General features: G+C 40.6%; 1 protein-coding gene across 1 annotated transcript; it reads right to left on the bottom strand.

Annotated features, from left to right (window-relative positions):
• Positions 1-30: 30 nt before the first annotated feature.
• On the bottom strand, positions 31-8,510 carry C1QL3 (complement C1q like 3). Its single transcript, XM_004380564.1, has 2 exons — positions 6,969-8,510; positions 31-1,004 (listed from the first exon to the last, which is right to left on the bottom strand). Exons 1-2 carry the CDS (start codon positions 7,554-7,556, stop codon positions 825-827), a joined length of 768 nt encoding a protein of 255 aa, XP_004380621.1. The 5' UTR covers positions 7,557-8,510; the 3' UTR covers positions 31-824.
• Between the last annotated feature and the right edge of the window lie 11,907 nt (positions 8,511-20,417).

Raw genomic sequence — 20,417 nt, 5'->3', positions numbered from 1 at the left:
AAAGAATAAATTTTTCTGACTTTCCAAGTAAATCTAAATCTACTCTATTGACAAAATGGAGACATAGGGGATTTTCTAAATATCATACGTAATTACACATTTTCACACTTAGAGGGTAATCCTATGATACAATTTCCATCTCTATTTTTAAAGACTGTCACCAGAAAAGAGAGAAAAGAAAATTTGTAGGAAAAAGAAAATGCGAAAATGATCATAGGTTTGGGAATTCCCCTCAAATCCAGAAAATTCCAGGTTAAGGCTTGAAGTTGAATCATTCCCAGGTCTAGCTCTACACTTAACAAAAGTACAAGGCAAACAATTTCTTTGGGGACAAGCAGCATTATTTCAATTAGACCTTCTCCTGCAGGGTAAAATCATTCTTCCTCACACTATGAATGGACTCCAGGTATCATAGTAAGCAGGTAAACTCACAAGAACCAAAGCTGACATATGGATAAAAGTAGCAAGATCACAGTACACCAAAGTATCATATATATTGAAGAAATAATTCAGTGTCTTAGATTTTTCTATAAAAATTTGTGATCTATATAGGACTTCATTCACATGGACACTAACAATAAGGAATATTTGCTTTGGCGGTAGTGGATCACACATCTGCTTATCTTGCTTTTAATTTTTCTTTTTTTTTTTTACATAATGTTTTTCTGAGTGGTACAGATGTGAGTCAGGTAGCGTTTGATTTCCCCACATATACACAACTGAGGTGCCCTGCAATTGGCATCCCCTGGGATCCTTGATTCACTGACGTTAGCCATCCGAATCCAGTGTTCAAGCTCAGAATAATAAGCTTAGTTTCTGCATTATCAGTCAGCATAAATAATAAATCCAGAAAATGTGCTGTATTTGTTGTTGTTTCCTCCATGAGCTTTCCCGCCATCTAATTTGATATAGACTTCATCTCCTGGCTCCAAATGAAGAACCACACTGTTACTGGCATAGTCGTAATTCTGATCAGCATCTTGGGCAATTGCGCTAGCACGCACCTATGTGAAACAGACAAGAATTAAAATTCTTCAAAGAGAATTCTCAAGTTTTCTTTTTTTTGCCACTCACACAGTATTATAAGAAGACTTGCTTCCATAGCACGGAGTTTAGCACAGAAAAGCCCACACCTTGGCCTCGGAGCTTTACGAGGATATCATTGTAACAATTTCAACAATGTTGTTGGAAAAGAAGAAAGGAAGAAGAAAATGGTGCTTTAGTGAAAGCTGTTTCAGCAATCTTTTCTTACTCTATATTGGAAAAGAATGCATGCCAACCTTTTCTCTTCCTAAATCACTACTTTTTCTAATTCCCTGAATCCCTATGCCCAATCACTTCTTGAAATAAAAATAAATAGTATTTTTTTTTTTGCATTTTAATTTAAGCCAAATGGCAGTGTTCTAAGGAGTACAGAAGTTCAAGCCTAATTTCACTTGTTCCCCGCAATTATTAGAAAATCTTAGTAGATAAAAACCCAGGGAAACACCATTACTCAACTATATAGGGGGGAAAAGAAAAAGGAATATAGCCCTTTGATTTGGGGCTTTCAAAATCTAATTCAAGTAAAATCCCTTTGCAAGATTACTTTAGAAGCCTAACTCGCTTAAACATCTTTGATTATATCACTTAAGTTTTCAGAGTTTTCTATTTGTGCCTTTTTATCACTTAATTACGATATATTCACTTATATCAACTATTTAACTTCAACACATCCAAAAGTTACGAGAGAAACTAAATTTCTGTGATTTGAGGTCTGTGAAATTTCTAGAATTTTTGAATTATTTAATGCACTTTTATATTTAGGTGATTCTAAATATGGGTTTTGCTTTGGGGATAAGGGCTGCGTATACTGTAATGTGCTCATGATGAGCCTGTGATCTCATTAGTGTGTTGATAAACATTTGCAAACAGTCAAATTGCCTATCATATCAAGTAATATGGACATTGTGTCACATCCTCAACTCAAATTAGGCTTCAGATTCATTTAGATGTATTTTGATTCTGCCTTGGAAAATCTTTCAATAGGCAGACTTGTTTTTGATTTATTTCAGTAAAATATCTTCCACTTTGTGGCTTGTTTCTATTCTGTTGTAATGATATTTCCCTGAATAACAGAGTCAGTGATTTAGTGGTTTTGCAAACCTGCAGTCTGTAATAATGCATGACTTGGGGTACAATATGCTGGATTTTATCATTTGGCAAAATGAGGGAAATGAGACATAAGTCAAGAATTTACATGCATTTCTTTCAGAATTTAAATGATAGGTTTTCAAATTAAATTTTCATGTGGTATGTTCTCACATTAATGCTGAAATGTTAAAAAAGGAGAAGGCTCTTGACACTGGTGAACTTGTAAAGTAATTTGAGTAGTATTTTAAAAAATTCTTTCTGAATATCGTATAGCAAATAGAGAAAGGGCTTAAAGGATTTAATATTGCTTAACACTGTGCTCTCACTAATAACGTTGTATAATGAAAGCAATATACTATGTAATTATGCTCAGAAGCACTGACTCAAATGTATACACCAATTTAGTGAGGTGATCTGTTTTGACCATTAAGTAATAATACAATTGAACTTCATAATATTTCCTAGGAATTAATCATCAGTTTGTAGGAGTTGAATGCTTTGAACCATTAATTTCATGTAGTCCTTAATTCCCAGGGAAAAAATCTACAAGGAGTGTATTGCTATTATGACCTGATTTTTTTTTAATGTGTGGTTTCTTAATGGATGAGAGAAATTAAAATACAAAATAGTAATTAGCTATGCTATTAATATGTTAATAATCAATCCAACATATACTTAGCAGCCATTATTAATAACCAGACTCACATTTTATTCAGTGTTTTGGGTATTTAAGTATATGTTCTATGGGGACTGTGCTTTGACATTGTTTTCTGTATGAAGGCATGTAGGAACCGGGACTCATTAATATCACTTGATTTAAAGACAATAATCCTAAAAAAAATATAATGCAATTTTTATTCTACAGGGTGTAACCACAAAACCATGTAAATGTAACCACAAAAACCTGCAAACGCATTAGTGTGATCCCACAGAACTGGAAAGTTACCCTTTTACTTCCTTTGTTGGATAAAGCCAATGTCATTGCTTTTTAATGAAAATAATTCTCTAAGATTTTAACCTACCATCTACCATAAGACAGTCTCCCAGTTAAACAATTGCCACCTCCAGCGTGCTTTACTTGATTTTAGGATGCCTGTTCACCTGCTCATACTCTACAGGTATAATGGGACTGAATTTCAAGCTCTAGTATCCAGCTCAGTGACTTCAACAATTCTTCCTTTAAGCCATCAAACTACTGAGGAAGGTAATGCATTCACCCTGGAAGTCATTTTCAGCGTTTTCTCTGGGAATATCATGTATCCTTTCCTCAGCCCAGTATCTCCAGTTCTCCCTAAACGTGCTCTAATATGTTTTCATATTATAAGTTAACTCTTTAGATTCTGCTTTATTTTTAGTCCACGTTTCACTGCCCTTAAAAAGATAATTAATTTGACATTTCATTAATCTCTCTTATAAATGAATCTCAACCCACAAACTATTCATTCTCTCCAATATATTTCATGTTCACTGACGCCATAGCTAATAATTTCTGAGAGTAAAAATTGGTCTTTAATTATTTTATAGTTATAATACTAAGCCAGTTTTATTTTTTATTATAGTGGCTTATTATAGTGGTATTATACTGATTGTATTCAAATAGCAATATCTTTATTCAGGTTTTCTGCTAAAAGTATAAAAACCTATTAAAAACATTTTATATAAAGCTATTTGAGTCCAACATTTACCTGTAATATGCACTGTTATTGGCTCTCAACAAATGGTAAGATTAAATTTAAGTGCATGGCTTCGTGGGGAATATGAGAACTGTGGTTCTTTTAGTGATGTGTTTGTGAGAATGTACTAGGTTATGCAGCTTTAGCATTATCTTATTGAGGATTTATCATTAGAGACAATATTTATGGTAACATTTGCTAATTTAATTAATTGCTGCTGATGTTCTCATAAGTTCATTTTCATTGTACTTCTGTGGAATCATAAACAAAAGGTTAAGTGGCATATCAGGTTAATTTACTGGCCTTTGATGTTTCCATCTGTGATCCTGCATTCAACACAAAGCATAAATAAAATGGCTCTTATATGGTTACGGTCCAGAGGCATTCTTCTATCCTGGAGTGAACTGCATGCATTTTTAGTTTAATTTTTGTGCTTCTCAAAATCCACTTAATCCATAAAACATTACACTGACATGGATCTCTAGTTTCTGTTTTATGAAAACAAATTATGTCAGCTCAGAAAGAGAAACTGCCATTCTAAGAAGTGATCAGCCAAATTATAATTCAAAATCAAGAGTAAAGTATTTAATAATAATACTAATGAAAGGTTTTAGAAGATTTTTCATTTGTAATTGCCTGTAGACCAGACTTTACAAAATAGTTATTTTTGAGAGATAAAAGTCCTTAACAGTAATATTTTAATAACTGTTTTCCAGAATAGTCCAGACTGAAGTCAAAGATACATTGTTTACTACTATATATTTATATTTCTGAATTACCTGTTGCACACCTTTTGCAACATACCTTTTGTAGCAGTTTAATTTTAGCCAATAGAAAGCATTATACATCATAAGGCCAACTGTTTTACCTTATTATTTTTTTCTGATCTGCAAAGAATGTATATGCCAGGATGATACAAAGCAACATTGTACACCCCAAACAATGAAATAATTTTAAAAACAAAATGCACATAGAACACCTATATGGAATGGTTTTCTTAGAATCAGTATAGCATACACAGGCTCAGCAGTGTAGACACCACCATTTAAACTAATTAAAAGGAATCGTTCCCTAGTTTTTCATGTAATTGCACTTTCCAGATATTTAAAGATGTGAGCATTTTCATACATTTGCTGATAAAACTTGAGTCTTATTCCATTTTAACTAATACCTCTAAAAACAATCTCTTCAGCCTGATGGTATTTTCCAGATCTAACCTTTGGGTGGGAAGAGAGCCAATTTGCAAATAATGGGGTGCCTCATAGCTGTCTGCTGAGGGGCTGTTTATAAACCATTTTGTTAAGGTGGCACAATAGCTGTATCTTGGAGCAGTGAGTCATGTCCTTTAAACCACTTACCTATAACTATCCTATGACTCTGTGAATAATTTTTACTTATCTTAATATTCTTTTTGTGCATAATAACTACAATAAACAACCCTGTCAGTGCCTCCTGGTGGCCATTTTTCCTCTTTTTGTTCTATGTGTCCTGAGGGCCCCTTAAGCCATTTGCTCCTGAATTCCTTTAGTGGGTAGGGAGAAGGAGGAACGAGACTTTTTGTCCTTTCTCTCTCTATACATTTAGGGTACTTCACTTTTGAAAGAATTCTGACACTGAATTAGGTGTTTGGAGGAAATTCTGCTTCATGATGCTTAATAGAAACTTGGGCTGTAGCTAAGAAGGTCTGAATGTCCGAAAGATGAGTGACCTGAAGCCCTATTTAAAAAAAAAGAAAAAAACAATTGCGCTCGAGTGTATTCCAACTCACAGCGACCCTTTGGGGCAGAGTAGAACTGCCCCATAGGGTTTCCAAGGCGGTAATCTTTATGGAAGCAGACTGCCACATCTTTTTCCTGCGGAGCGGCTGGTGGGTTCACCCTGCTGACGTTTCGGTTAGCAGCCGAGTGCTTAACCACTGCGCCACCAGGGTTCCTTTTGCATCTCTAGCCCTTGTTAAAGTTGTTGCATGAGATGAGGCCTCTCGATGGCGATGGCGGGGTCATGGGGCATTCCCTCTGCCATCCAGCAAGCAAAGTTACTGGCGGAACTCGACCCCAGGCTGCAAGCGGCAAGCCCTCGCCCGAGTGGCTGCAGACTTGCAGAAAGGTCTGATTACACTTTTAAGTAGTTACAACTATTACTCTCCTTCTCTGACAAAGGGATCCCACGCTTCGGGTTTCCAATGACAGCGAATTTCTGAAGCTAACGGTAAAGTGGCCCCAACAGAAAATCGAAGACCCACGGCCCTCTTAGAGGCGCCATCTGGCACAGGAGAGCAAGTCCTCGTGGCCAGGGCTAATGTGAGGCTATCTCACAGCCAAGGCCAAAGCCGCTACCGCGTGTGCGGGAGAAAGGTGGCGTTGGAAAGACTCTCACGCAGGCTCGCCCGGGGCTCTTTGGCGCTCCCGGCCACCATCCTGGGCGTGCTCCTACTCCGTTCAGTAGAGTTTGGGCTCTGGGTTTGGGTGCGTGTTTTACAGTGTAAACTCACAGAGTCTCAACTTCTCCTTTTGGTATCAGCACTCCTTCCCTCTCCCCTTTCCTTCCTCTTCTGCTGAAAACTAAACTGGAGTTTGCGTCCTGGCACTGACTAGATGTGCTTCGCCGCTTAGCACGCGGCGAGGGCCCTGCGACGGCTGGCCCCACAGTCCCGCCTTGGCCCTGGACGCACCCCAAGTGCAATCGCCCCTTCGTGCCCTTTCTTTCTCCCTCGGGCCCTGGTCTTTCTCCCTTGGGTTTGTCACCCTGGCACGCCCATTCTTGGCTCCGCCAGCGCTCACATTCCCGAGCAAGCCAGCATGCGATCCCGCTGCCAGGTGTCGCTTCCCGCTCCGGGACTCCCCTCGTGCACGAGTGGTCCGCGGGACTGAGCTCCAGGCTCCTCGGCTTCCCGCGCCTCCAGGGTCGCGCTCTTAAGCTCGCACACCGAGTGTCGGTGGTCGGCTTGGGAACCGCCCTCTTCAGGCCGCTGGACGCCCTTCCCAGTGGAAGACCCACGCCTCTCCAGGGTGGAACTGCGTCCTCCCTCGCCGTAGCTCCCGGGAGCCGGACGGCCGCGCCCTTCTCCGCGGGCTCCCCACCCCCGTTTCCGGGGTCTCCTCCCTCTCGCCTGCACCTTTGCGCGCTCTCTCCCCGCCCTCCCGGCTGCCTGCCCGCACTCACCTGGTTGTTTTTGCAGAGATCAGCCCACATGCTGGTGCCGTCCCCTCCGCGCATCAGGACGTGGTAGGTGAAGAAGTAGATGCCCGGGATGGAGCAAGTGAACTTGCCTGTGGTGGGGTCGTAGTGGTTACCGAGGTTGGTGACCACGTCGTCGAACTTGAGCACCTCGTAGCCTTCGTGCTGCCGCTTGAGGCCGGTGTAGAAGGCGATCTTGGGCACCGTGCTGTAGGTGGCGGCGCTGATGGCCCCGGCCGCGTTAAGGCCCGGCGCCCCGGGCGGCCCCGGGAGACCTTGGCGTCCTGGCTCGCCCTTCTCGCCCGGGGGCCCCACGGGGCCAGGCGGCCCAGGCTCGCCGGGGGGCCCACGCGGGCCCGCCTTCCCAGGCCGACCCGCCTCGCCTTTGGGCCCCTGGATGAAAGTGGGCAGGGACTGCATGAGGCCACGGTCGGGCGTGGCTGCCGTGCTTGGCGCCTTGGTGCCCCCGTAGGGGTCGCAGACCATGCGGCAGGTACCCAGCATCTCGTAGTGCGCCGACGTGCCGGCCGAGCTCACCAGCACCGGGATGAGGATGACCAGTAGCAGCACCATCACCACCCCCAGCGCCCCGGCGGCGATCAGGCGCCTCCTGCTGCCCACCAGCCGGCTCAGCGCGGGGCGATCCTCTTGTCTGCTTTTGGACAAAATTTTGAAGGTTGGGCGGGGACCTTCTCAGAGCTGAAAACAAACCCCTGCGAACCCCAACTCCCCTGGGCGGTAGCGCACCGGCTGCTCCTCTTCTGCTCCTGCTCCCCCCGCTGAGGCTGCGGCTGGAGAGGGAGCTCGGGCGGGAAGTGACTTGAGCTGAAGTCCCGAGCTCGTGGGGTGGGGGCTGGGGGAGGGGTGCGCAGGGCGCCCTCTCGCCGCCTGCGAACCTCTTAGCACCTGTGGCTGCCGCAGCCGCCCGCGCGGCCACTCGGAGGGCAGAGCCAGCCGCAGCCTCTCGCGCTCGCCGGGACCTCTCACACTTTTATGCCGCCGCTGCCAGAGATCGACTTATCCGTTTTTGCAGACTTCGCCAGTTCGCACTAACTTTCCGTCTAAAGTTGTCTGTTTCTGCCTCCTTCTCCACCTCTTTGGCTTGCTCTGTTCGCCCTTCTTCTGCTTTTTCTTTCTGTTTTTTTTTCCTGCCTTTGCAACCACCACAACTCTAACAGAGGCGCACCCCAAAGAGCCGCGCTGGCCGTGCAAGCTCGGGCGAGCCGCCCTGGGGGTGCGCAGAGCGGCGGCGGCGGCGGCAGACACAGTCGGCTCGGCGAGGCTCCTGGCTGCAGCGGAGGAACTAGCGAGCAGCGGCGAGCGCCTCACCGCCGGGAGCGGAGCGAAAGAGAGGCTGAACGCAGGATTCTGCCTGGGTACCACCTGCCAGGAGAAGAGGAGGCTGACAAACGCGCGCCGGAGCAATTTATAGGCACCCAAGGCACAGAGGAAGGGGAGCCGCTTTGGCATCTCATTGCAGCATCTGCTCTGCTCATCCCACTCAGAGAGAGTTTGGCATTACTCTGACAATGTGGGGTTTTTTGTTTTTTTTTTTTTTTTTTGGCCTCTCTTTTCTCCCTCTCTGCACGTGGATGAACAGTGAGATTCTGAATACTCCCTTGCTAAACCCAGGCAATGGCAGCCCTCTCACTGGTCATACCTCGGGCGCGGGAGGCGGGGGAGGGGGAGAACAGATGTGCAAACAGCCGTCAGAACTCAAAGGTCACACATAAGTCCCCTATTTCCCTACTGCCAGCAGCCCCAGCAAGAGGTGGAGGTGAAGGTTGAAAGGAGGGTGGCTTGGTTGACAGTATTTCCCTACTGACTCGCCCACAATCTGCTTCAGGTGTTTTTCAAAATGCCACTTTTAACATAAGGAGGATCCTTCAGAATTATCTAGGTGGTAGATGTAATTTTTTTTTTAACCTTTATGGCTTTCCTTGCCATCTTTTAAAATGAAAAAAGGATGTTACTCTGAGAACATTAAGGTGTGTGGAAAAGCCAAAAGACGTTGTTGCTCAGTGGTTTTAAATCAACATGTCCACCGCATAAAGGAGTAGGGGGCGATTCTTTTTACAAATGTTGCACAATAGCATACATATGTACATACTTGAGTGTATACATATGTACTCTCCTTACAGTGGCTTATAACTGTGGCAATCTTCCAGGAGATACTACCACTGGACCTGAAGTTACATTTACTTAAAAGAGCTACATGCATAAGAAGTATCACTTGTCAAAATGCCTTTAAATGTCTTAAGATAAAGCAAGCAGTATTTCAAAATGTGGGGCTTGATCTTTTCCTAAGATATGGAAAGAGTTCTATAACCTCCATAGCAAATTTCCTGAGTGTATGTTGGGGGAGGAAAAATTAGAAAAAATATGAGAGAAAAGAGCCCCCACTCACAGCGGGAGAACAGGAGAAGGAACAGCCTAGATTTGTAATATTAATGGAAAGTCTCCAGAGTAGATATTAGGCAAGTTATCCTACCAACAAATACATAAGAAACACAAGAATGGCTTTAAATAAACAAGTAGGATTGATTCCTACATCATACTTCTGCATTCAGGAGCAATGGATGTCAATCAAATGTGGGTGACATTTGTTTGTCAGTACAGGGATGATGGCTGGGAAGACGTGACTTACTATATCAGGGCGAAAATCTGAAATGAGAAGCAGGAACAAATAAGACTACAACAAGCAAACAATAACATCCCTGGTGGTAATCAGCAGCTTGTGATCTTGTCTATGGGTTCCACACCCTGACCTTACTAGTTTGGTTCTCTCTTCCCTTCTTCTCTATTTTGAAACAAAATAAGGTCAAATGAGCAGATAGAAGGAAACAAGGATTCACTGATTCTTTTAAGAGAAATGTTAGCAGCTCCTTCAATTCTTTCCTGGGAGAATCAGCACTAAGGAATTGGCCCAGGACTCCACCTTATCTATCTCCTACAGGCTGCTGATTGAGCCAGTACTCCTCGAACTAGAACCCATTCTTTCCCCCTACTCAAACCTTTAACATTTATTATAGGGTAGTGGTTTTTTAAATGTGTATCTATATCTTGTGCTTAATTATACATACATTTTAGTAATATTTTAGTTAGTATGAGCTATCTTATTTTCATATTTTTAAGCAGAAAATACATAGTAAGTTCTCTCCTGGCCATAAAATCTATTTTCCCAAACACCTTCTGGAGTACTTTTCAAAAGTCGTCTTTCATTGGGGATAAAATGGTAAGATGTGGTGCAGCAATGAAGGTTAATGCATTAGTAAAATAAACCCCTTCTTTGATGCACCAAATTATCAAAATTCATAAGGCCTCTTTATTGGGAGTTTTGTTTTGTTTTTTACTAAAACCCTTTTTTCACTGTTGTAAAAATATAGGTAACAAAGCATTTACCATATCAACAATCTTCACATGTACAGTTCAGTGACATTAATTATGTTCATCATAATTTGGGACCACTTTATCAACTGTTCCCAAATTTTTTCATCCCCCGTAACAGAAGGTCACTCTCCCCTTAGCACTGTGTCTTTCTTTACCTCTCCCTCTCGCCCACCCCTGGTAACCACTAATCATCTTTGATCTCTATACACTTGTCTATTCTAGGTATTTTATGTAAGTGGGATCATACAATATATGTGACTGAATTATTTCACTCAGCATAATGTTTTCAAGGTTCATTCATGTTGTGTAGCATGTAACAGGACTTCATTTATTAAAAGGAGAGTTTTGAAAAGGTAGAGTTATATACTTAAACACTCATCAAAAACCTCAAGATACATGGAGTTTTCCCATTGAAGAATGTTCATCTTGTGGGGGAACCTATCAAGGATACCATGAAATATTAGAATTGGAATGGACCCTAGAAATCTAGGCTCTGCTCTGCTCACTTTCCAGGTAAGAGGACTGAGACAGAATAGAATAGAGTAAAAGCAGAGCCATCTAATCAACATGCTGGTATACCTTCCACTCAGCCACAACGTGGACCAATGGTACTACTCCTAGTAATTGAGGCTTTCCTCCTTCTACTTGCGCTGTTGCCAAAGCAACATTTTATTTTGCAAGTGAGTGCCCTAACATCTTAAAGCTCTGCTGGGATTTAGAAAGGGGCCTAGAAGTCATCATTCACTATGAAGGCATCATCTCCCAGGCCACATGGCTGACCCTAGACTTTCTGTCACATGCACAAATTTGGACAGGGACATTTGGCTTTTTTTGTGAAGTAAGTTTTAAGTATTGGTATCTTTCTTTCTCTCTAGAAATGCCCTTACCATGTACTTTGGGGGAAACTTATTTTTGTTCCCCCAAGTTTCAGGTATGGTTGGGTGGTAGATGTGCTTATGGCTGGTTACTGCCACTTTCCAACGCTTGAATTTCTCAGCAAGTTCTCTGGAAAGTTACTCAGACTTCAGCTCTCATTCTGACAGTTTAAATAAACCGTTTGATATGGCATATTACTCATCATCTTTATATGTATATAATAATAGAAAATGTGTCAATTAAAAAAATCTATGATTTTCTTCAGTCCTCATCAGAGAACCAAGTTTTCTCTCATATTTGATATTAAACTTGAAAGTGGGCCCTAGAATCTGATTTTCACAGCACTTCCCAACCATTTACCAAGGAAACACCAGGCTTCATATTTCTATTCCTTCTGTACCTGGGCTTTTTGGGACCCTACAGATGATAAAGTCAAATCCAGAAGCGCATGATCATTCTGATGATCCAGTGATTTTCATCTTCCCCACATCATTTCTGCTACTTTCAAAAAGTTGAGCAGATCCTAAGCACACAACTCCCACACAGATGTGCACAGCCATCCATTAATCTTTACTGAGCATCCACTGGCAGCATAGCCCTACACGGGCTCTTCTTAGGCAAACAAATATTTAGTCACGAGAATGATTTCCAAATTCGGCAGCACTTAAGCAGAAATAGCATTTCTTAGAATACAAAAAAAAAAAAAAATTAACAAACCCAAGGGCTAGCTACAGTAACAGAGATAAAAAATATACAGAGTTGGGACTGGATCAGCTATTTTCCATTAATTTCTGGATCTACAAACTGTATTTCAGAACATATACTCCTTCGACTGAAGAATTTTAGATTTCCAGCCAGAAAGGATCTGATTAGAGTTACGTAGGGAAGCAGCGTAGCCTTGTGGCTTTGGAAGCAGATGGGTCTTGATTTGAATCCAAGCCTCCTTATTTAGTAGCTGTGAAAGTAACTTAATCTCCCTGAGGCTCAATTTCCGGTTCTGTAAAATGGGGATAACACTAACACGTATCTCATAGGGCTGTTGTGAAGATTAAGTGAGCTAATACACAGAATTACAATGGTATCCAGCCATTTATTAGCAAGGGCCTAATAAAGTCCAACCTTCATCTTAGCATATTGTATGTGTAGGAGTAGCATATGTGTGTATGGATTGTTTGGTAGAACACAAGGCATAGTCAAGGAAGCTAAAGCTGAAAGGTCAGACTTAACACAAGTGGCATAAAATGGACGAATATTAGAAACTTAAACAGCACTAAAAAGCGCACAAAAGTTTTCGAGGACGGTTGCATATATGTACTCCTCTATGATACAAAACAAAGTAAGACAAAACTCAGAACAAGGGACACTTTACCCTTCTCCAAAGTAAGAAAACAAAGTTTCAGATCAAGATCATCAAATCATCTTCAGTTTGATAGACTGTGTTTTCAGATTTCAGATCTAGCAAGATGCTTTAGAATATGTTTTCTGTCCTCTGGAAAGTCCTCCAAGTGAACAAGTTGCAAGTGTACTTAAAAATTATTGAAACAGTTATTCAGGAACTCCTTCTGTGGGCGATGATTCAGAAAAACACAAACATATATACAAACATCCAGAGATTATGGCACTTTTGTACAGTTAGCCAAAGGAGCCATCAGTCCAGAGGAGACTTAAGTCATAACCACATTCAGTAGGGACTTTTCAACACTGGAGATAGTGAGTTGGAAAGCTAGCTTGGCAAGTATATTGTCAAAAATTACTGAATGCACCCACACAGAGATCGTAACCAGCAAGTTACAGAAGACTGAGTTACAATGTATAACTTCACATTAGTCTCAAATTCTAACTGTATCAATCAATGGAAGTATGAAATCTCCGGTATAGATGTAATATTTTATACTTGCCATTGGTGGAATGTTTGATCCCTGTGGCCCTACTTAATGTAGAATTGAAGGAAAAGCTACCAAGAATGAGGTCTGAGAGAGCACTAAGTACTCCCACAATTAAACTCTTGTCATGATGTATTACGTATACAAGGAAGATGGATGGATTCAAGAAACTAAAAGCAGCTCCTATGAAACTATAGAGAACTTTTCAGAAGAAGATATATCAGCAACACAGATGAGAAGCAGTGCAGCAGACAGATCAATGGGGCAGGCAGTGATAAGAATTGTGGTAGTCTTATCGTTCTGATTTGTTTTATTTTAAAAATAAAAAGCATCATGCATTTTGAGAGGTGAAGTTACAGTGAACTGCCAACAGAACCAGACCCTGCCAAGAGCAGCTAATATTCTAGAATCTAGCTCTAAAAGTAATTAGGCTGGAGGAGGTGCTAACATTAAGTAAAGGCATGCTCACCCCACTCAAACCTTCAAATAAAAACAACAGGTACTATGAATAATTATTGTGCCCTTGTGTGCAAATAGGTACTTGTATTCAAATAGCCACATCAGTTTTTCCCTAATGCAGGCAATCTTTTGAGGAAAGTTTTAATCTATGTAAAATAGATTTGAAACAATAATCCTAATTTGAAATAATAATCCTAAAATGAATTGTGAAGGTATTTTATACTCATAATAAACTGCAAAAAATAAAATTAACCCTTTGCAAGTTAGTTGTAATATAAGTGAATGAATGAATGGATAAATGAATAAATAAATTTGGTCTTTGGCTCTGGAAAGTAGAGAAAGTCAGTAAAAGTTGCTCCTACTTAAATCAAGTTCCTCCTGCTTAGATGAAAACTTAGATCAAAATTTTGGTTTTTTCATTTTTTCTGTATAGTTCAAGATATAAGTAGTAATTCTGACACTTGTCAATATGCACAAAGGTTCCACAGTTTTACTCAGGCCCTTCTAACTATACATCAGAGAGTGGGAAGATTTTGGATATGAGCCACTCCAGAGATGCTAATACTTCTGGAGTTGTTAGCATTGTATTGTCTGCTGTTGCCCTATTTGAACTATTCCACAAGCCAGCAACTTCACAGGGACTGGAACAGAGGCAAAATTGTCCATTTTATTATAAATGGAAGCTTTCATGAAAGAAAGCTTAAAACTATTGGCTAGATTAGAGGATTTTCTGAACATATTTACGATCCAATAACTGCCATCATATTTATATATACACATATATATTTGGCAATTCAAATCCACCAGGCCCCTTGGAAACTCTATGGGGCATTCCTATAGGGTCACTATGAGTTGGAAATGACTCAACAGCAACAGGTTTGGTTTGGTTTGCTTTTATATATACCTACATCCCATGATTTCTTTTACACATTTCATTGATGATATAGGACTTCTAGTAAGTTGTATCTTCGGTAGTTTAAGGGACAATAACATAAACCCTTTTGGGCAAGTAGGTGAGATGAGGGTTGTGGTATAGGGAAGGAAGTGTACTATTTGCTCTTGAAGTTTAGTTTTTGTGGGTGAGCAGAAGGTCTCAATGGCCAGATAATGGTGCCAAGATATTGACCACCCATGATGGCTTTTCTCTGTCAGAAGCCCCAGACGATTTTGGCACCCCAACTGTTATGGATTGAATTGTGTCCTCCCTCAAATATATATTGAAGTCCTACTCCCTGTACCTGTGAATGTAACTTTGTTTGGAAATTGGATTTTCTTTTGTTATGTTAATGGGGTCATACTGGAGTAGGGTGAGTCCTATACTTAATCCCTTCTGAGTGGTGTCTTTATAAAGGGGAGAAGAGACTCAGAGAGACACACGCATGGGGAAAGACACCACTGACTATGGAGGGAGATGTTTCTATAAGCCTAGGAATGCCAAGAATCGCCAGCATCTACTAGAAACTAAAAGAGACAAAGAAGAACCTCCCCCTAGAGCCAGCGCCATGAATTTGGGTTTCTAGCCCGCAAAACTATGAGAAAATAACTTTCTGTTCTTTAAAGCTACCTACTTGTAGTATATTTTTATGGCAGCCAGGACTCTAAGAGACCAGCACATATGAGCGCTTATACTGCCATCAGATAGACCACTGATTGAACTTCTTTTCCCCAGGGATGAGGGCAGCACCCACATGGTTCTTTAAAAAAAAAGTCCTGGAAGAAAGAGAAAAGAAATTCAGAGCCAGTTAAAAGGAATTTTAGGAGAAGTGTGTTTCTCAAAGAAAATCATGCCTTTGGATTAAGCCACATAATCAACTTTTTCTTCAGAAATTCAGAACAGGCTCAGAAGGCCCTAATCTAATGTTTTATCTAGTGTTTGACTGCACTAGTCAGAATGAATTCTCAGGATAAGTCAGTTCTATTATCTTCTCATGAATGTGTTCAATTTAGTTCAATTTAATTTAATTTACAACACCCAGCAGAGAGCTGGACTTTGGGGTCCACTTCCTCTTCCTCCAGGCATTTTCATCTCCAAACCACCTCATACACAGTATTTGCAATCATCTTCCTTCAGGAACCACTCAGAGCATATCACCACTCTGCTCAGAAACAATGATGATCTGCATGGCCAGAAAGCCCACCTACTTCAGTGTGGAATGCCAGGCTCTTCACAGAAAAAGCCTCCTTAACTTCCCAGTCTTGATTTTTTCATAGCTGACCTTCTCCTTTACTCTATTCCCCAAACCAAAAAAAAAAAAAAGAAAAGAGTTGCCATCCTCCGAATCATAGTGATCCCAGTGTTACAGAGTAGAACTGCTCTATAGGGTTTTCTTGGCTGTAATCTTTATGGAAGCAAATCGTCAGGCCTTTCTGCAGTCACTTGGTGACTCATAGCAACCCTACTGGACAGAGTAGAATTACCCCATAGTTTCTAAGGAGCACCTGCCAATCTTTTGGTTAGCAGCTGTAGCTCTTAACCACTACGCCATCAGGGTTTAGGCTAGTAGGCGAGCACAAATCATTTGCACCACCTATAGACTTTATTCCATTCCCCAATTATCAGTTAATCATGCCTGAGACTGCCTCATGATTTCCCACTTTGCCCTTGCCTTCCTGTCTACCTTTTTAGCTTACCTCTTTCCTGTCTTTCCTGCTTTTGATACCTTATCTGTCTTTCAAGGCTCTACTCCAAAGTCACCTCCTTTGTGGCTTCTCCCAATAGCTCTCTCCTGCCATCTCACCCCCTCCTCCTTACTAGATCTCTCTTCTCTGCACTTACTGAGCAGGCTGTGTTTCACTTCTATAACACTTAACTTGTTCTGCTTTGTTATAGGCACTTGTCCTTTCTCCTGGTATTGAGAGAAATACCAGGTCTTTTCATCTTTGGCCTCCCATCCCACCCCCACTCCCACATACAGGCACTAAAGACACATTCTCTAGGGGCTAAATACATGTGTGTTGATTTTAATATTTGAATTGGGAATAAACAGCACAACTGTCAAAAGAACTTTTTAAGATTTAAGAAAAGGCCTGGATGGGAAATTAGACATTTCTAAGGACTCCCTTCCCTAAAAGTTCTGAAAACTATTTAAACTCTGCCAAAAAGGTTAAATTAAGAACCAGTTTAGTATCAATTCTGTATCAAAAAAGCAAAGGTAAGAACTGAGAAGTAATCTATACAAGAGATGGAGTTTGGAATGTATTAGGGCTTTAGATGTAGACCTAACGAGTGTTCTATGCAGAAAGAGATGCCTGTGGATCCGTCTACATTTAGGGCCAATTCTAATAGTTTAAAAATACTACTAGATTTATTGAACCATTGTATTTTCCAGATGCCTTACACTGTGTGGTGGGGAGCAGAAATTTTCCTGAGATCACTGAAAAGGAACATGAAATCTTCAGGGATTTTGCCTATGAACCACGTAAACTACATGCCTCAGTGGATTTGCTTCATGGTTCTTTACCTCATTTCTTGAAGAGTCATAGTGAAGTATTTTGCCTAATACCCTATTTGCTGTGAAAAAATAGGGGAAAATGTATGAAATTGTTTCTTCTAAAATAGAAATGATCTGACAGAAACTGGAGAAACCCCTGACACTATGGTCCCTGGACCCCCTGCTAACTCAGAACTGAAACCACTCCTGAAGTCCACCTTCCAGCCAAAGATTAAAAAAAAAAAAAACAACCAAACCCATTGCCATCAAGCTGATTCCAACTCACAGCGACCCTATAGGACAGAGTAGAACTGCCCAGAGGTTTTCCAAGGAGCTCCTGGTGGATTTGAACTGCCCACCTTTTGATTAGCAGGTGAACTCTTAACCACTATGCCACCAGGGTTTCCAGCCAAAGATTAGACAGGCCTATAAAACAAACAATAACACATATGAGGAACGTGCTTCTTAGTTGAATCAAGTATTTGAGACCAAATGGGCAACACCTGCCCAAAAACAAAGACGAGAAGGCAGGAAGGGTCAGGAACATTGGACAAATGGACTCAGAGAATCTGGCTAGAAAGGGAAAAGGGGAGAGCGCTGTCACATCTCAGGGATTGCAACCAATGGCACAAAACAATTTGTATCTAAATTTTTGAATAAGAAACAAATTTGCACTGTAAACTTTCACCTAAAACACAATAAAATTAAAATAAATAAAATACATAATGAATTGATCATATTAATTTTTTAAACTCCACCTATTTCCAGAAAAGTATTTGAGGTTTCTTACAAGGAAAAAAAAAAAAGACCATGTAAAGTAATTCTTCTAAAATAAAAATAAAAGAAATAGTGACTGACAGAAGTGTCAGGGAAAAGGGAGAGAGAGTTGTACCAGAAATACTAGGTCAAAGATGGTGGATGCTATATATAAAACATAAAATACTTTCTGCTTCCCAATAGCCAAGGCAAAAAGGGAAACACCATGAGTTACACTTATCTCATTAGTTAATAAAAGAAACATTTTGGTATTTCAGAAGAAAGGGATTTTTTTCTTATCACAGAATTCTGAGAAGAATTTAACAAGTGAGGGCTCTGTAACAGTATCATGGATAGCAGTCAAAGGCAGCTCTACAGAAAATGAAGAAATGTCCCCTAATGAGGAACTAGAGCAGCCCAAGTCTTGAACTGTGTCCTCCAAAATATGTATTGAAATCCTGACCTCTATACCTGTAAATACTATCCTGTTGGGACATAGAATTTTCTTTGTTATGTTAATTGGGTCATAACTGACTTGGGTGGGTTCTAAATCTAATCACTTCTGAGTTATAAAAAGAGTATAATGAGCACAGAGACACACACAGAGGGAAGACAGACGCCATGTGAGGATTGTCCACAAGCCAAAGAATGCCAAGGGAAAAAGGAATACCCGAGGCTGCCAACAAGGACAGAATAAACATGACTAAGACCCTGATTTGGGCTTTTAGCCTCCAAGACTGTGAGGAAATAAATTTCTGTTATATAAAGCCACCCACCTGTGGTATCTGTGTTATAACAGCACTAGGTATCTAAGATACCATGCCCTAGCACAACTTGAAATTCATTCACAGAAAGCTGATGTGCTGAATAAGAGGCAAATACTACTCCCAGAAAATAAACAATTGTCTGGAACAGAATGGATGGGTTGCACTGAAGAGCAGAGAGTAAAGTTTAAACCAGAAGGGGTGACTACTCATTTTCAAATAAAAATCAAACGTGCAATAAATGCTATCACTGGAGTGATGAAGCTCAGCTAGAACGCATGCAAATAAATTCCACGTTTCCATTTCTTTTTAGTTTGTAATCTGAAAAGACCAGTCAAATGTGACTAGCTACAGAATAAAAAATGTTAAACCATTTGGCAAATTTGTTCCCAAGTCACGCCTACAATGTTTTGACCCATGAATTACTACAGATATAAAAGTGTTACTACTTGCAATATAAAAATATAAAAACACAATTTTGAGTAAATAGAAGTTAACTAAGTCACACCTAAATCTCCAATTTTGAAAACAGAAAATGATTGCATATACTATTTGATAACAATGTTCATAAATACCAGTAACTACTCATATAAAAAATGAACAACTGTATGTATCCCTGTGAATTGCAAACACTGATCTGGTATTGTTGGGTGCTGTGGAGTCGATTTTCAACTCATAGTGAACCCATGTGACAGAGTAGAACTGCCCCATAGAGTTTTCTAGGCTATAATGTTTATCGGAAAAGATCGCCAGGTCTTTCTCCCCAGGAGCCACTGGGTGGATTGAAACCGTCAACCTTTTAATTAACAGCCGAGTGTTCAACCATTGTGCCACTAGGGCTCCTTAAACATTGATCTACTTACCACAAATATAAAAGTCACCCCCTCCCAAATTTAACTGGTTACTTTTAATTGTACTATTTATTTCAACCCCAGAAACTACTTAATTTAGCCTATAAGAAGTCATTAAATATTTACCCAGAATCCCAAAATATAGACCAGCGTGTTCAAGGGCCGGGCATTACAGTACTTCTGAGACAGCCGGGACATTTTTGGAAGATTTTGAGCAGGCAATAGAGTACAGATTTTAATGATATTCAGCTCCTGTTAGAGCTACTCACAAATATAGAAATATGTATTGTGCAAGGCAAATGAACTCGAAGTGGATTCAGTGAAGTGGATTCAGTGAATGGTAAGGCCATCTCTGTGATGGTTGCATTAATACTCAGGACCAGAAACCACTCAAAAGGTAACACTTCCCATCAGCAAAGGATAAAAGGCATACTATTCTCAAAGTGATAATCAGTCCAATACAAAGGGAGAAAATAAATATTCTTACATGATCCAAAAGGAAATGGAACCGGGGAGATAAAAATGCGAGAATAAATATAGGTGGTTTAAACTAGTAAAGGAGAATCTAAATGAGAGACAAAAATGATTTGTGGATTTTTTTTCTATGACAGTTTCACATACCAGCTTTTCTTAGAAAATAACTCAAGTTTCAAATATGGTAGCACATTTAAGTTCTGTGTTTAAATTTAGTTGTTGTCACAGAAAGATTTTGTAGCAATATGAGAATATCTAAAGAGTTAGGATCCCTTTGAAATGATAATTACACTACTTATCAGTGCAATTAGAAATAAGCAAGAGAGAGGAATAAGAGGAACGGTAAAGATTCCCCATACTGTCACGTGCCATTTCCTTCAGCCAACTCAAAATCCATTATTATCCTTATCCAGCACTCTGGTGGCATGATAAACCATGGTTCTTCATACTCATCAGGAACTTGATGGATGTGCACTATGAATGGATAGCTGGGAGTAGAGCAACTCCAAATTAAAATCTTCCCTGTTTTGTTGGCCAGGAGCTTCATATT

Source organism: Trichechus manatus, unplaced genomic scaffold, assembly GCF_000243295.1.
Source record: "Trichechus manatus latirostris isolate Lorelei unplaced genomic scaffold, TriManLat1.0 scaffold00075, whole genome shotgun sequence".
Taxonomy (NCBI): domain Eukaryota; kingdom Metazoa; phylum Chordata; class Mammalia; order Sirenia; family Trichechidae; genus Trichechus; species Trichechus manatus.
The sequence above is the reverse complement of the archived record's forward strand: the minus strand, read 5'-3'. Positions and strand labels throughout refer to the sequence as shown.

Excerpts from the sequence above, each read along its gene's own strand:
- C1QL3 (XM_004380564.1), bottom strand. The coding sequence starts at position 7,556 with ATGGTGCTGCTACTGGTCATCCTCATCCCGGTGCTGGTGAGCTCGGCC. Across the intron at positions 1,005-6,968 it reads ATCTCTGCAAAAACAACCAG|GTGCGTGCTAGCGCAATTGC; the intron begins GTGAGTGCGGGC and ends TGTTTCACATAG.